We start from the raw sequence: 14,498 nt of genomic DNA, 5'->3' as shown, positions 1-14,498 counted from the left end.
TTTATAAAAATATATAAACTTCTGGTAATGGAATGGAACACAGCTATTCCTATAAATATAACCATGTGCATATACTAATCATATTAAGTGGGATTTTTTTTTGTTCTAAAAGTGCGTGTGCTAGTCTAAAGGCATTATACAGTCTAAACATATGACCAGTAATGTATTACTTCAAAGATCTCCTGCCCCATTCAAGTAAACTCCCTCACTCCACTCCATAACCTAATTCAACCCCTCCTCCTGGAATCTTAGAACACCGATATTAAGAGAACAGATTTCACAGCATGCTCCATCACACGAATGCAGGCGATTCAAAGGCTTGTTAGCAGCATGCAAGTTTATTTGTAACTTGTCTAAAGGGTACGACTATTGTTTGAACCGGTTGTCTAAATTAGTACTGTTCCCCTTCCCTTACTCCCCAGTCCTGGCACAAACACAATAGGTTTTTCAGAGCTAGCAGTCAGGCTCACTGAATTTGTTATCAATGTGTTTAGCAGCTCTGAATATCTTGAGAGCAAATTACAAGCAATGGAACTTTTTCAGTGACTCTTACGGTGTAGGGCTGCTAAGTACTGGAAATATCAGCAGGAATACTTAGATCTTTTTTTTCAGTTACTAAAGACTGTCCACAACAAGGAATTCTTGAGGGAGAGAGCTAGTGCATAGGCCCCTTATTCATCTAGTATTCATACTGCAGTACCGTCGCTACCATACATCTACACTAGAGGTTTTTAAGTGGAATTACATATTTGATTGTGGTTACAGATGTCTGTAGATTAGTATTTATAAACCTGTTGGCTATCAATTAACTCTAGTTAAAAACAGTACTATAGACAAACGCTCTGAGATCCTGTCTCCACAATTTCAGGCAGTGAGGTGCAGATCAAGACTGATGCATGATTCATGATTCACCTGTAGCTTTGCTACTTTTGAAATACTGTATGCAGCCATCACTGATAACTGATCAGCTGGTGTGGCTTCTGGTTTTGGTGGAATTATATTAACTGTTTGCTGTAGGTGAAGTCTCTTGATTATCCTAACATGTCAAACTGTGGAAGTTAGCTCTTACAGTGTCACACACAAATATATCTTCTGTGTTCTCCCTCTGCTGGCCCACACAGCTGTACCAGGTGGCAGAGCTAGAACAATACTTTATTTTTGTTTTTTCCTCAGAAAATTTTAGATGTCATAACTAATTTTACAATCGCAAATGATTACTACCCAGCAGCAAAACTGATCATATACAAATAATGAATTAGCTCAGCCAGCCAGTAAATTAAAGCAACACACCTACCCCCGGGATATACACTCAAACGCTGCCCGGCCAGATTTATGTCAAATAGGTTTTGCAGCATATCTGAAAATCCATCAGCTCTGGGCTATTTTGAACCAAGGTGGGGAGAAAGTTCCACAGTCCCAAAGCCCTCTTGGAGAACACCCTTCCAGCAGCTCCTTCTCTGTATAGAACTTAATTTTTTGTATAGAGCATTGAAAATTTAAGTAGTCCTCGCAAAACAGTCCATGTGAGAGAGAAATTATTTCTGTTTTACTAATGAGGAAACTGAGGCATAGGTTAAGGTGCTTGCCTAAGGCAACTCAGCAAGTATGTCAGTCATTATTAGATCTCTTGAGTCTTTGGCTTGCAGCTCTACGCTCCAGGGGATACTACACAGCACTGCCTCTTCTAGAACATAAGAGAAATGCATGGTAGCCTACTTGACCTTGGAGAAATCATGTACTTTATATTTAAAAATAAAACCTGTTGCAACTGAATTAGACATGGGTGTTACCCAAATAAAGTGGATTTTTTGGTCTGCTTATATGCACTCAAGTACCTGTTGTGTTTCCCAGGTCACTGCAACTTCATAGCAGTATAGGTTTCTAAACTGGGACAAGTCCTTTTTCTTGACATTTTAAACATATTTACCTTTTTTTGTTCCTAGTCTACAAACCTAATCCTAAAACTTCCAAACATTCATTGGCTTGTATTTTTAATTTCAGGCTCTTGGATTTCTCTATGCATCTGGCCTTGGTGTCAATTCCAGTCAAGCTAAGGTAACTCTGTCAATTCTTCGCTTTTGCTTTTATTTCACTTCAGATGCAAATGATTAAATATCTTCTATTCTTATTTTAGGCCCTGGTTTATTACACTTTTGGAGCTCTCGGAGGAAATCTGATAGCGCACATGTTTTTAGTAAGTGAGATTTCATAGCTAATTCACAGAACTAAAGTTAATAGAAATGCTCCTTTTTTATCTAATTTTATATCTCGATTATTAAGATCATGAATGTTTTATATTCTAAACACCTAAAAGTATAGGTGCTTAGTTTGTATACACATGCTCTAGTGTTTAAAGTGCCTTTTCTTGCCTATGCATTCCATTACTTTTTAATACAGAAACCTTCCACAAAAGGTGGAAGCTAACGCTTAGGACTGGAGTCTCCTTCACAACTGTTTTGCCCTTATTTATCTCCAGGGATTTCAATGGAGTTACTCCAGAGTTACACTGGTATAAATGAGAGGAGACTCAAGCCCTTAAAAACCAAAGCAAGATCTTGTTTTTCTCCAACTGCACGTATAAAATGCACAAATAGAATATGATATATAAGATGCAAAACCTTTAAACAGAATGTGTTAAATTGTTGCTCTTGAGGCATGAAAATCTGTTTAGTTGTTTTGTGTGATTTAAAACACAAAGCTCATTGGCTACACTTGCATTCATTTGTAGGGCCCTACCAAATTCACAGCCATGAAAAATGCATCATGGACTGTGAAATCTGGTCTCCCCCCATGAAAACTTGTCTTCTGTGTGTTTGTTTTTTACCTTGTACTATACAGATTTCATGGGGGAGACCAGCGTTTCTCAAATTGGGGGTCCTGACCAAAAGAGAGTTGCAGATGGGTCACAAGGTTGTTTTAGGGGGGTTGTGGTATTGCCACCCTTACTTCTGCGCTGCCTTCAGAGCTAGGGTGCTAGAGAGTGGCAGCTGCTGACTGATGGCCCAGCTCTGCAGGCAGGAATGCAGAAGTAAGGGTGGCAATATCATATCATGCCATCCTTTCTTCTGTTCTGCTGCTGGAGGCGGCTCTGCCTTCAGAGCTAGGCTCCCGGCCAGCAACCGCTTCTCTCCAGCTTCCCAGTGCTGAAGGCAGTACCGCAACCCCCCTACAATAACCTTGTGACACCGACCCCACCCCAAAACTCCTTTTTGGGTCAGGACCCTTACAATTACAGCATCAGATTTAAATAGGTGAAATCATGAAGTTTACGATTTTTAAAATCCTATGACCATGAAATTGACCAAAATGGACCATGAATTTGGTAGAGCCCTATTTATTTGTGTTAGGACTAACTGGCTGACATCCCAAAAATCCTTCTGACCTTGTATTTAACAGTACGTCTAATCTTAAGCATTTCTTCTGCTGTGAAAAGTTGATGAAAGTCACATGAGTGCATCCGGCTATTTAACTGCATAAATGTCCAATAAGTGGCTGTATAACTGATGGTTCCTTGCTTTTGTATCTTTGCAGGGTTACCGGTACTGGGGTGGGATAGGAGTCCTTCAGAGTTGTGAATCTGCTCTCACTCACTATCGACTTGTGGCTAATCATGGTAAAAAAAAATTCATATTAATGAAGGAGCAAATCTAGAATTACCTACAATATTTGTCTGGGCATACTTCAAAATATTTAGAATTTTATTTTCTTATACTTCCATTAGTTGAACACACTGGTAGGTTAGCTCTTACAGATATTGTAGACCAATTTATGATAACTTATTCCATGTATAACCTTTAAATTTAAAGTTTTAATTCTGAAGGATACCAAAGTACTTCAAATTGATATTCCCAGGCAGAATTAATCTTATAAATTAACTGATTTTTCTAGAAAAACTTAATAGGTTTTTGTATTTATTTCAAAAACATCCTTTGAATTCTGGAAATTCAGAGTTAAGGTTGGTTGTGGAACCTAACCTGTCTTGCACTGTGCACCATCCATGTACGGCAGAGTCACAACCAAAACTGTCTATTCCCCTTTATCATGTGCCTACAATACACAAAATCATAGCATAACTAGTTTGTTCTTGAGAAGTACTTACTCTAATATACCGGCCCCTATGCCCAGTTTATGGGATCTGAGTGAATGTTTGATTTCGATAAAACCAGTCTTTCTGGTGGTGTGCCAAAAATGTAGCTCTCAGTTGAAAGTTGTCTGCAAATAGCTTACTTTATATGTCTTTGTATGTTAACTTCATGTTGCTTTCCTTGTTCTTCTCATCTTCTTGTCACCAGTGGCTAGCGATATATCTCTGACAGGAGGCACAGTTGTGCAGAGAATTCGCTTGGCAGATGAAGTGGAAAATCCAGGAATGGCCAGTGGGATGCTGGAGGAAGATTTGATTCAATATTACCAGTTTCTAGCAGAGAAAGGAGATGTACAAGCACAGGTATGATCAGTGTGACACAGTGGGGTGGGACTCTTCCAGAGGCTGTTGGAGCAGTTGCAAATGTGTGAAGCTCTCAAGAATCCAGTTTCTTCTCTTGCTCCCAGACCAACATGGTTACTAGAGCTGATCAGAAATTTTTCACTGAAACGTCTTTTGATGGAAAATAGCTTTCTGATTATATTTTTGTTCTGTTAAAATTTTCAGGTATTTGTTGAGAAACCAAAACGTTCTTGGTTTTCAAACTTAAAAACTCCACCAATAAAAACTGACGAACACAATTTTTTTTTTTTTGGGGGTGTGCTTGGAAAATAAAATTCCTTTTTTGATCAACATTCTAATGGTTGCTTTCCTCACACCCTGAGGAGGAGAGAGCTTTGCAACACTCCAACTCCTCTGGCCAGTTTAAGAGCAGAATTGGCTGTTCTGGAGGGAGCCTTGGCCAGAAGGACTGTCACAGTGCAGGGCCTTCAGGACAGAGGAGCAGAGGACTGCTGAGGGCCTTGGAGAGACCAATATGACCATAGTTAGGTATCTTGTCTGCGGTTGTAAGGTGGCTAGATTTAACTAGAAGAACTGTCATGTGCAACCATCAATGTTCTCCATCCCCCTTTGTTGCTGTTTTCTGCCTCTGTTCAGTAGAACCCAACAGAATTCTACGTAGCACTAATGTTACATTAGAAATGTTCACCCTAAGGAATAAACATGGCACACTGGAGTGGCCTTTGGACTAACAACATACCAACCATGTATGGCAGCAGTGACACAGTTAAGTAGAAGGATTGAGAAGATATGATTTTTTAAAACTAAGGTAACAAATTCAAAGATGTTCGATCTTTTTTTTTTTTATATCGTAACAAGGATCTTAAACCTGGAGGAGCTAACTCATTTGCTTTAGCCTTTTGCCTCAAACTGTGGTGGCTACTAAAGCAGAATAATTTCGTTTTCAAGCTTATTTCCTTTCATCTTTATCTCTGATAAACAATTTGGTATGCTGTTTGCTGAGCATGTGATTAATTTATTCAATTTGTAATTATATTGCTTGTGTATAAAGCTTCTGTATACAGGGACACACAATGCGTTTAGTTTTTGTTTTCGTTTTTCAGGTTGGCCTTGGGCAGTTACATTTACATGGAGGAAGAGGAGTGGAGCAAAATCACCAGGTATCCATTTTACATCATTGCTGGCCTTTAGTGATAAATATAATGATTTACAAGAGAGTAAATTGTCTAGTCCTCCTGAAAAACTAAAACGGTTGTCTAAATGTTGGGTTGATACAGCAATTGTGACTGGCTTTCTTAGCTAGTTGTATGCACTATTCTGATTGGTAGAAGGACCAGATTCTCTCCCTGTTTACACATTAGTTGAAGACATTGGAGATGAAGTCAAAATACATGGTGCAAGATTCCTGTACAGAAGAGACAACACACTTCATTGCATATCTCAGTGACTGAGCTTTTGCATGCATAAGAGGCTTTTCGTGGTGTGCTGATGCATAGATTTGAAATTAGAATCTGGCCCTTGTTGTTTACAAGAATTGTTGCTATACAATAAATATACTCTTTCATGGTTGAATAAGCAGCAAATGGATGTGTGGCTTTCAGTACTGCCAGGTGTTCACAATTCCCAGCTCATTGCTGGGTTGGCTTATGCAATAGGAAGAAATTGACTTGCTGCAAAGGCAGGCAGAATTTTTAAAAAGCTTATGTGATGGTAAATGAAGATCTTATGTGTAACCCATAAGACTCAGAGTGGACATGTCATGAAGATGATTATTCCAGACTAATTCCCAATAAGAGAGTGAGTGAACTCTGCAGTTGTCTTTAAATCAACTGAAAACAAACAAAAACATCCTTTGTTCAGCATTGTTTTTGATCCATATGTATCGTTCAGACTGGGCACAGCCACAGAGTCTGCACTGAAGATGAAGGCAATTTGAAATACCTAACATGGAGTTTTGTAACTGCCAGAGTGATAGTGTTCCCACTCGCTCCTCAAGTATCAATCAAGAATTTATAACCAAGGAGGCCTCTTAGAGCCAGCAGCTAGTTCTGGTCAAACTGAACTTTAAATTTAGCCGATTTAAATGAGCTTTCCCTAGTGACATCAAACAATCCTGGGTATTCAGCTCAGAATAGTACAAAATCAGCTCTAAATATCTACCCAGATTGGAGAATGTCCTACGGACACACATGTCCCTACAATTAAGTTTTTTTTGGGATGAGTTAGGCTAGGCTAGTAGGGCTCAGCTGCTTAGACTGCTCACAACTGGAAAAATGAGGCATCACCTCCCTGAATTTTGGGGGAATGCCAGGCCCAGGGTGCCTGCTGGTCTAGGTATGCAAATTATGTGGGGGGAACCTCCTATTACATATATTTAATCATTCAGTGGACTTGGGCAAACTGTCTAATTAAACAGCTCCTGTTTCCCAATAGTGACACTCAACTTAGTGTTAAAATCTTGGTCAGAATTTTGGCCATTCTGTGCTTAAAAAGAGAGAGCCATACTGGAGATAGAAGAAGACCAGAAAGGTTTCATGAATGGCAGGTTGTCCTCAGACACTGTGTGTAGCTTTTTTCTATGGCGGGGGGGAAAAAATGCACCTGGAGGCAGTGCTCTCAAAATGGATTATGGAAAAAGAGCTGTAATTTTAGAGTGGATTTACCTTATGCAAATGCCTAGAGAATTCATCTTCTGAAACAGGTTAATATGAAGCTGCTTTGCAAATTGAAATTAATGGCATTATTTCTGACCCCTCGTGCTAACTCATGGCATGCCAAGAGATGTTCATCTTCATGTTGGAACCTTTACTGTACATCACAAGCAATATTTGGTAATATACCTGTTACCAGTGGAGTGTAATATAGAATCTATAAACACTGTTTGTTTATGGAGAGGAAATGCTTTTATTGACTACAATACTTTTGGACTCTTTCTTACAGAGAGCATTTGAATACTTCAACCAAGCAGCTAATGCTGGTAACTCGCACGCCATGGCCTTTCTAGGAAAGGTAAGACACTAGTATTTCCAAAGCATGCAAATGTGGATGACTGTTTCATTGAGGGTTGCTGGGTATTCTCCTTTTTTTGAAAATCAGTATGATTATTTAGTTGTCTAATTAAAGACTTAAGCTCCTCAATTAGGCATTCACTTTACCTCACCCTCCTTGTCTTTCTAAAGAGGCTTTGTTTTAATCTCTTATTGGACCAACTTCTGTTGGTGAAAGAGAGACACTTTTGAGCTACACAGAGCTCTTCTTCAAGTCCTAATGCTTTAGAGGAAGGTGTAAGAAACTTCACAGTAATCATTGTTTTAGTAATACAAGAGTTCTAGCTCTCCGTTATTCACTCCTAAGCCTTTCCAGCATATTCGGTCTGTGTGTATGGTATACACTACTGTTAATGGAGCAATATGGTAGCTCAACTTTTTCCAGAATGCCTTTTGATGAAATACAAAAGTTTCCAATAACAAAGCCTCCTAATCAACATCATCTAATTGGTTAAAGAGCAATTTCTTTTGATAGATGTGTTTTTCTTGTATTTTTAAAAGACCACTATTTAGCCTTAGTCTAAAACCACATCTTTTCTTATCTATACATGTTGAAATTTGCACTAAATAGAAATTGTTTGTATATTTTCAATGACAGCCAATAAAAGAAATGGACATGAATTCCACATGGAAAGTTAGTCGAGGTTCTTCACTTCTCCCACTTAAAATTAAACTTTGCCCCTTACTTAACTGTTAGTTCTGCTTTTGTCTCCTAGATGTATTCGGAAGGAAGTGATATCATACCCCAGAGCAATGAGACTGCTCTTCAGTATTTCAAGAAAGCTGCTGATATGGTATGTTTTTGGTGGTATGGTTTTTTTTTTGTTTTTTGTTTTGTTTTGTTATATTTTTTTAATTGAGTTTTTTTTAAAAAAAAAAAAAGGCCATATCTGCTGAAAGGTAGATCGTGATTGTTCACAAAAGTCTCCCTTTGACTTCATTTTTTGTAACTTAAATAGCTAAAAATTCAAATGTAAAGTACTTTACAAACATAGACTATTTCATAAGACCTAAAATTAAGTTCCTGACCACAGTGCTTCATGGAGTTTGCTCAATGCAACAGGTGCAACAATTTTTTTATGACCTGCAACTATTGCTTCTGGTTTAGATGTTTAAATCCCGTCTCTAAATTTCCCCTGCTGTGTGTGTGTGTGGTCTTCACTTACTCTCCTAAATGGTTGTATAGCAAAGCTATAAATTAAACTGACACTGTGTTCTACCACGGGCTGCAGTTTTTCTCTTGTCCATGCATCATATGCTTTCATTTATTTTGATAATATGCTCAGATTATTTTACTGAGTTTTAAATACGAAAGAAGCTTGAGCATTTAAAATTTTTATTTTATGGGAAGATTAGCTTGAGGCAGAAGTAGCCTTCTGGGAAAGAAATACAGTGCATGTATAAAATGTGGTGAGAGTGAAGTTCTTTGGGTTTTGGGATAAAGTGCTAGTACTTTTCTTACTCTTCCATGCCCTGCAAGATGACAACTAAGATTAGCAACTTGATTACTGCTTGAATTTGTCTAGATACCTGGGGTGAGATTCTCACCCCCTTTCCAGACCTTTTATACCACTCCAGCACTTTTTACCCAGCGTAACAGGATCCTAACAGCCCTGGTAGGGGGAGATTCCCCCCAGTGCATGCACTGTGAAAGACAGCTGTGTAAAGCTGCCTTCAGAGGAACACTCACAAGTCCTGGTGTATGGAGGTGGATGTCAGGGCAGAGCCATAGCATGCAGTGCGGTAGAGATTCTAGGCAGTGCGGCATGCCATAAATTGACCATTCCAGAGAGGTTGTCATAATTTAGGGCCCCAAGGCTATTTGCTACACCACAGGTCCCTCCAGTGCTCGGAACAGCCCAGACTCAGGAGCACACAGGTGGCTGAAAGCTATCTTAGTGCCACCTCCCCTTGGGGACTGCAAGTTCTGTGCTGTCTCTCTGAGAGTCACAGCATAGGTTCTTACTTCAGGAGTTGGGTACATCCTAGTTTTCTACTGAAATCAATGGAGTGGTAACAGAATAAGGGTAGCACAATAGGCGCCAAGGAGAGGCTAGCACCATAGGCCTTAAATAGGGACCGTGGCATTTTAAAGAGTTTATGAAAATCTGTTAATCTTCAACAGTAGTTATCCTAGAGGATATTAAAGGACATATTAAAGACTTTGGTAAAACTTGTAGCCAGGTCTTCCCTCCCTCCCCCCCCGCCTTTTTTTTTTTTTTTCCTCCTTAAGTGTTTTTTCCTTTGTTGTCAGGGTAATCCAGTTGGACAGAGTGGGCTAGGAATGGCTTATCTGTATGGAAGAGGAGTTCCAGTGGTAAGTCTGAATAGTATCTTTTCATTCCTGATCACCTTGTGGAAAAACCAGTCAATTTCTAAAATACCTGGTTGGTAGAAGAGAGGTATAATAATCTTATTTGCTGATTTTTTCCTTCATAGGTAATCAATTTTTAGTTGCTCAAATCCTATGGATATAAGTCGTGAAAGTAAAACTCCAGTACTGAGAAATATAATACCCTTATATTTTCAAATAGCTTGAACAGCCAGTGCCCATTAAAGATGTTACTAGTCACAGGACTGAAATAATTCTTAAAATACAAAACCTACTATAAAATACTTTTAAAATCCAGCTTTATTTTGTCTTGCAATTAGACGTAGCTCTGAACTATTCCTGTTTATTTCTTGGTTCAAGGACACGCAAGTCTATACATAGATTTTTATGGAAATCTGCAGGGACAAATGCTTATATCACTTGCCTTGCTAGTGATTCCATGTGCAAGATATACCTTCCTGGAGCTCCAGGTATTCAGCTCTGCAAACAGATAAATTCAAGGTGTCTGTAGTTGAGCTGAACTATTTCAAAGCTAAATAGTGCAGCTAAGAGGTTCTAGAGCTGTTTTCTCCTGAAACAGTACAACGTGTCCATTCCATGTAGCTAAACAAACAAAAATTATGTCTATGCACAGCACTGCAATCAGCCATTGTAGTATCAAAGCTTTATGGATACCCGTCCTATAGCTACTGGCAGAGGTTTGTTGGAGAGCCTGTAAAATATTTAGTGATTTCTTGGGTGTCCTAAAAGACTGAGTTAATAGCCCCATTTTCTACACTTGCAGACAAGTGCTAGAGAATAGTCTACTCTGAAGAGTACATAAAAATCATAGAAACGTAGGGCTGGAATGGACTATCAGGGTCATCTAGTTGGGTCGTGCCTCAGTGCAGAGGACTGTAGTATACCTAGTCCACCCCAACAGGTGTTTGTCTATCTAGCCTGTTCTTAGAAACCTCCAGTGACAGGAATTCCAAAACTCCCTTGGAAGCCTAGTCCAGAACTTAACTACGCTAATAGTTATAAAGTTTTTCCTAATACTTACTCTGCAGCAAGGGAGATTTAGATTAAGCGGAATACTTCTTGTCCTGCATTCAGTTGACATAGAGAACAGTTGATCCCCATCTTCTCCGTAACAGCCGTTAACAATTTGAAGACCATTATCAAGTTCCCCCTCACTCTTCTTTTCTCAGGACTAAACATGCCCAGTTGTTTTAACTTTTTTCCTCATAGGTCAGGTTTTCTGAACCTTTTTGTAGCTCTCTGAACTCTGTCCAGTTTGTCCACATCTTTCCTAAAATATGCCTCCCAGAACTGGCCACATGCTCCAGCTGAAGCCTCACCAGTGCCAGGTAGAGCAGGACAGTTACCTCCCGTCTCTTACATATAACACTCTTGTTAATACACCCCCCAAGAATGATGATAGCTTTTTTCACAGCTGCATCACATTGTTGTCTTACTCAACAGAACTCTTCTTTGTGTTTTATATGTAACTCTTCTACATAGCTGGAGAAGAAGCATTAATTTATTTATTCTCCTGTTGTCAGCAAAAACATATAGACATTTATGGGCATATAATCCATTCTTGATGCACAGATACATGCATACAAGTCCATCCTCATTTTGATGAGGCTATATCTCCTTAGTGTGCCACCCTGCTAGGCTCTATAATGACTCAAGCTGTCTTACTGCAGAATTATGAACTGGCATTAAAGTATTTCCAGAAGGCTGCAGAACAAGGCTGGGTAGATGGACAGCTTCAGCTGGGCTCCATGTATTACAGTAAGTGGCTTCAGAATGTTGTTGCATTACGTATTCACTAGATGGCACTGGGACAGTAGGAGTGTGTTTAACATATGAGTCAGTACTGTATATTCATCAGAGGAATTTAGACCACCTAGCACAAAATATAGTAAAATAGTCTTCATGTTCCTTCAGTCTGAATACTTAGACCTTACCTGATGGCATTTTTCTTAACAAATTGCCTTCAGCTACTGTTTCTTAATTGTTTTAAATTAAAAACACAACTACTATATCCTTCATTTTGGTTGCCGTTCTGCCTTTGTGGGTATTCATTTGCAATCTCTGAATAGTGTTGACCTCAGGCATGGCTTCTTTCTTTGTAGATGGCATTGGAGTGAAGAGAGACTATAAACAGGCTTTGAAATATTTTAATTTGGCCTCCCAGGGTGGTCATATTCTGGCTTTCTATAACCTGGCACAGATGCATGCCACTGGCACCGGGGTGATGCGCTCCTGTCATACTGCTGTTGAGGTGAGGCCCTCTCTTCATAAATTTACAACCCAGGCTAATTTGTAGAGCTGGTCAGGAGTTTTTGATAGATTATTTTTGTGGAAAATGCTGATTTGTCAAAACAAAACTGTTCATAAGAAACAGTCGGTTTTGTTCTGAAAAAAAATTGAAAACGTCTTGATGCTTCTGAAATAAAAATTCCAGGTTTTTTTTGTTTTGTTTTTGAAATTTTAAGATAATTAAAAAATTGGTCAAAATTGAAACAATGTTTCAATTGATTCCAACCAATTTTTTTTTTTCCAGACCGTTTGTGAAAATCTTCAAGATTTTGACTTTGTCCCCATACAGGACAGGAAAATTTTCAAATTCTTAAATGTTCTTGGGACAGGAAAAGGGTTTCCCATCCAGTTCTACTGATTTGTGAAATTGAGTGAAAGTTACTGACTATGTAAGTAGGCTGCAACTCAGTTGAAATCAGTGGAATAGTACACTTCGCCCAGTCCCCACTGGTGTTGAATTTTTCCTGTTGAGTTTAGACCCTGTTTCACAGTATAACTTGATAAATGAACAAGCACCTATATATTCCGTGGCAAGGTTCCTAGATTCTGTGGCACTCTGCAGTGGCATCTGGAAGTGTTGCAATAGCTTCACTTAAATTAGAAAGAAAGAAAAAAAAAAAAAAAAAAAAAAAAAAGCAGGGGGGAGGATTTTTAATATGAAGGCAAACGATACAACCAAGACGGTAGTCCCTATTTATTTTGAAACTTGAGTTCTCCAGCTGGGGAGGGCTTCAATATTATCTTTGTAATGGAGAGCTAGAAACTTTTTTTTTTTTTAAAGCTGAGTTCTGAAGTAATGTGGATTCTGCCACAGATTTTGTGGAATGTGTGGGCCTTGTGCACAAACATATGCAATACAGACAATTCTGAATACTAAACAGCTCTTTCGTAAAAGAAACAAGAAAACTGGTAACCTCATTTTTCCTTGTGCTGTCTTGTCTGGGATACGTATTCACTTTTCTTGGGTTAGCCACTTATTCTTCACACTGGCTGAGGTATGGACCTCCTACAACAGAGACTGCCCTTTGGATCTAGAGTTATACTCGAAGAAACCTAGTGTTTTAGTGGTTTGTTTTGAGGCTGTTGTATTCCTGCTGTACTTCCATTGTTATGGATGTTCTATTAGACTATTAAGCCACTTAGGTCCTTCTGTGTTTCTTCCTGTTTCCAGAACCCTTATTGTCCATTTAAATAAACTGTTTCAAAGGCTATCTAAGACGTACCTCTTCAGATCTTTTAAACAGTAAACTTTTGAAGAAGCTTCTGATAACTGTGTGTTCTTTTTTTTCCCTACAGTTATTTAAGAATGTATGTGAACGAGGGCGCTGGTCTGAGAGACTCATGACTGCCTACAATAGCTATAAAGATGGTGATTCAAATGCTGCTGTAGTTCAATATCTCCTGTTGGCAGAACAAGGCTACGAAGTGGCACAGAGCAATGCTGCCTTCATACTTGATCAGAGTAAGAGGCTATGCTAGCTTGTGTCAAAAAGTAGCTCACTGTGGATTAGTAGTAACTGTACATTTAACATGCAATGCATCATCAAGCAAGGCATACCTAGGACTAAATAGCTGGTCTGAACGAATAAGGTTTCTTGGACAGCAAGAATTCTCCCCCATCCTGACTGCCTCCTATATTCAGAAGTTATTGATTCTGTTTCTCTTGCCCTGTAAGGATATTTTTCTGGTCTGAGTGTTAATGAACATTTTGAAGTCGGACATACCTGTTTCAGAGTAACAGCCGTGTTAGTCTGTATTCGCAAAAAGAAAAGGAGTACTTGTGGCACCTTAGAGACTAACCAATTTATTTGAGCATGAGCTTAGGAGAGGTTGGGAGAGTGAGGCCTAGAGCTTTACTTCTTAGTGAAGTGTTGTTACCCTCTTATTCTTGACTAGAAAGCATGACAAATAGTTAGCTGGGCAGGTGAGCTCTTTCGTTAGACTTGAAAGAACTGTTTAGTAATTAAATCAAGCTTCACTAAAAATGGGTGACCAAAGTAAAGTCTGTGGCAATACAGCAGAGTTATCAGAACATACTAGAAGTAGAGTGATACATGGTTTTTAAAAAAAAATCTGGACATTTATCAGAAAAATGCTGGGTTCCTGCACAAAGTTTTGTGCGGATCTCAAAAATACAACTGCTATGAGCTTTGTGTGATTACCTTACCAAGTCAACCTATTGACTGCTAGTAGATTTCATAGTTTTGTTTTGAATGATGCTAAAAGGTGCCACGCTGAGCACCGTGATGGCTTCGATAGCCAAAAGGGATACAACAGTGGCAGGGTATTTTGGAAGCTTGTTCTGTCAGTATGTCTCAGTCTTGATCCTGAAGACATCACCTCTAAGAGTAAGAGGACAAGT

At 39.0% G+C, this 14,498-nt stretch overlaps 1 protein-coding gene across 1 annotated transcript in view; it reads left to right on the top strand.

Moving 5' to 3' along the window:
- Positions 1-14,498, top strand: part of SEL1L (SEL1L adaptor subunit of SYVN1 ubiquitin ligase) — a 56,802-nt gene that overhangs the window by 29,334 nt on the left and 12,970 nt on the right. The window contains exons 7-17 of the mRNA XM_084631734.1: positions 2,002-2,055; positions 2,135-2,194; positions 3,532-3,613; positions 4,293-4,447; positions 5,551-5,607; positions 7,388-7,456; positions 8,211-8,288; positions 9,749-9,811; positions 11,518-11,605; positions 11,950-12,098; positions 13,433-13,598. Coding sequence (XP_084487860.1) covers positions 2,002-2,055; positions 2,135-2,194; positions 3,532-3,613; positions 4,293-4,447; positions 5,551-5,607; positions 7,388-7,456; positions 8,211-8,288; positions 9,749-9,811; positions 11,518-11,605; positions 11,950-12,098; positions 13,433-13,598 — 1,021 coding nt within the window. The remainder of the gene's footprint in view (positions 1-2,001; positions 2,056-2,134; positions 2,195-3,531; positions 3,614-4,292; positions 4,448-5,550; positions 5,608-7,387; positions 7,457-8,210; positions 8,289-9,748; positions 9,812-11,517; positions 11,606-11,949; positions 12,099-13,432; positions 13,599-14,498) is intronic.

Source organism: Lepidochelys olivacea (genome assembly GCF_965140295.1).
Source record: "Lepidochelys olivacea isolate rLepOli2 genome assembly, chromosome: 6".
In the NCBI taxonomy this organism is placed as follows: domain Eukaryota; kingdom Metazoa; phylum Chordata; order Testudines; family Cheloniidae; genus Lepidochelys; species Lepidochelys olivacea.
Note: the sequence above shows the minus strand (reverse complement) of the source record. Positions and strands in the feature narration are given on the sequence as shown.